This window comes from Etheostoma cragini, chromosome 19 (assembly GCF_013103735.1).
Source record: "Etheostoma cragini isolate CJK2018 chromosome 19, CSU_Ecrag_1.0, whole genome shotgun sequence".
NCBI lineage: Eukaryota > Metazoa > Chordata > Actinopteri > Perciformes > Percidae > Etheostoma > Etheostoma cragini.
In genome coordinates this window covers 2,293,420-2,295,871 of record NC_048425.1, presented here as the reverse complement: position 1 = coordinate 2,295,871, position 2,452 = coordinate 2,293,420, and the positions used below count along the sequence as shown (strand labels likewise).

At 46.2% G+C, this 2,452-nt stretch overlaps 1 protein-coding gene across 1 annotated transcript in view; it reads right to left on the bottom strand.

The window, feature by feature from the left end:
* The window catches only part of LOC117935039 (cytochrome P450 26B1), a 32,679-nt gene extending 30,233 nt beyond the window's left edge, over positions 1-2,446 (bottom strand). Inside the window, exon 1 of the mRNA XM_034857157.1 lies at positions 1,542-2,446. Within this exon, the coding sequence (XP_034713048.1) occupies positions 1,542-1,745 (204 nt within the window). The 5' untranslated portion in view covers positions 1,746-2,446. The remainder of the gene's footprint in view (positions 1-1,541) is intronic.
* Between the last annotated feature and the right edge of the window lie 6 nt (positions 2,447-2,452).

The window sequence follows — 2,452 nt, the reverse complement described above, 5'->3', positions numbered from 1 at the left end:
GGGGGGGGGGGGGGTCAAACTGTAAACCTGAGCTTTCTTCTCTCAGCTGATAAACTCCCTTTTTTGTCCACATTTCTCTTTCTTTCCCTCTAAACATAAACGTTACGCACAGATTCAGGCACATTCCAGCATTCAAAGGATAAAGGGTATGTTTTTCTGATTGATTAGCAGCAAATATGTTGTGCATGCTCTGCAGAAGATCAATTCCTTAAGTTTGGAAGCAAAAAGTGAAGCATCTCACCAACAAATGACCCATAACTGTCACCGAGAGCTTAAAAACTCACATCAATACACATATACACAGGACAGGATTGTTTTTCCTTTTTTTGCAACCACACGCCGTCAGTCAGTCAGATTGTAAGAGGGGGAATCTCGGTCACTGAGTGATTTCTGCGTCTTTTTTGGATGCAGGGAGCAGAGCTGCTGCGTCTGGATTCACCAGCGAGGAGAAAGGGGAGAGAGGAGAAGGAGGAGGGAAATACAAGAGTCTGTGCGCTGTGTGCACTTTACCCTCACCTTAACCATTTACTCCTTAACACACATGACTGCTCTCTCTACACTAATGTCCCTTAACAATCACGTTCTTGTCATTTTTTGCATATCAAACATTCGACTTTGTTTTGAAATCTCAGGTAAATAGCCAGACGTTATATTGTACTCTATATTTGACTCCTGCACAGACACTCCCGCCGCCACTTATTGCCAGCCTATCAGATATGATCGATAGTCTATCAGCCTGACTGCTGCTCGACCTCTCCGCGCAGGGAAAGTCGCGCCGCAGTTGGCTGACCCAACATGTCCCGTCTGAGATAATAAAACTGATCGGATAGCCTGATGGAGCCACAGTAGAGTGAGAGGGAGATTGAAGGGCTATGAACTAATCAAAAGTGAAGTGAAAGTCTTTGATGGTCGTGTGTGTGTGTGTCTGTGGCTGGCTAGCGCGCTGACTAGAGTCGCTCTGTGTGCATCCCAGGCGCGCAGGATGAGGAGGATGAACCAGCTGAAATATATATAGAGACTCATATTTCATGGCATTATGTAGATAATCGGGCTGAGACGAAACGTAACGTTATGATATGTTGTTTGGGATGTTGAGCCGTAATGATACAAGTTGTAATCTGATGGGGGTAAATGCACAAATCCGATTTTTCTGAGATGCTTGTATTGGTACATGCAACGCATATGGCAAAATATGTGAAAGGGTTAAAGAAAGTGCAATATTGGTGGTGAAAGGGCTGTCTACTAGTCGATATCAAGATCACACTGTTCCGTCGCAGAGGAACTCGTCAGTAAGTTGAGAGATCCGTTAAAGCAGCGCACAGGGTACCCAGTGAAAACGAGTAAAAGTGTGATGAATGAACTTAGAGTGGAAAATGCAAAATAAAAGTCTGGAAAGTCTTAAAGTATCGAGAAGGCAAATGGATTAGACTGATTTCATCATACACGGAATAATCCCACAGGCAGACACCGGAGCCAGCGCTGACCCAGACACCGTGTCGCGCTCTGCCAAGCCCCCCTCCTCGCCCCGAGGGCGCGCTTACCTGCAGGAGCCAGTGGCAGGTCTCGCCGATGAAGGGGAAGCCCATGGATCCTTTGGGCATGGGCAGCTTGCAGTTTTTATCCCGCGTGGCCGTCCATCTGAGCTGCCACAGCTGCTGGGAGACGGCGAGGAGCAGGACCATGGACACCAGGCACGCGGCCAGAGTGGCCAGAGCCGAGATGAGGTCGAAAGTGTCGAACAGCATGGCGATGAAAATCCCGGTGGTCTCTCTGGGGCACAGCGGAAGTGTCTTTAATCTTTGTATTCGTGACAAAAAAAAAGTGTAGATCTGGATCCTCCGTGTAATTTCAAAAGTTAGATTTTCAAGTTCGGTGTGCGTAAAAAGTGCAATGCTCCTTTACGCACTCCAAAGCCGAGGCGGTTGTGTTGTCAGAATGAATGAAATGTGTGGAGTCCGATTTTTTCTTTCAGATAGTGAGGATCTCTCTCTTAAAATAGTCACAAGTGGCGTTTCTGTGCGTAAAAAAAAGTGCAAGTAAAAGTCTCTGCGGAGTGGAGGAGATGCGGCAGGTGAGCGGAGCTGCCAGGCGCGCCCCCGGATCTTCAGTATCACTACTCAGCTTGTAAAGTGAAAAAATAAAAACCATCAAAACTCACTTTGTTTTAGTGATTTAAGCATTTAGAACAACAATCACTCAAGACTGGGGACTGTCCTGATGTTTGAAATCTCATCTTTGGTCTCGTTTGTGGCTCACTGACTTAAAATAAAGTAGTTGTTTTTTAAAGTCTGAAATTTGAAGGCAGGCAAAAAAATATCTCAAGGTGACACGTTTGTGTCAGAAGCTGTGACACCGTGGGACACGTGGAAAAAGTGAAGCCGAGCCCTGGAACAAACAAGGGCTTTACTTTTTAAAACTTCTCGCAGGGATGGAAATACTTGGTTTGGGGGGG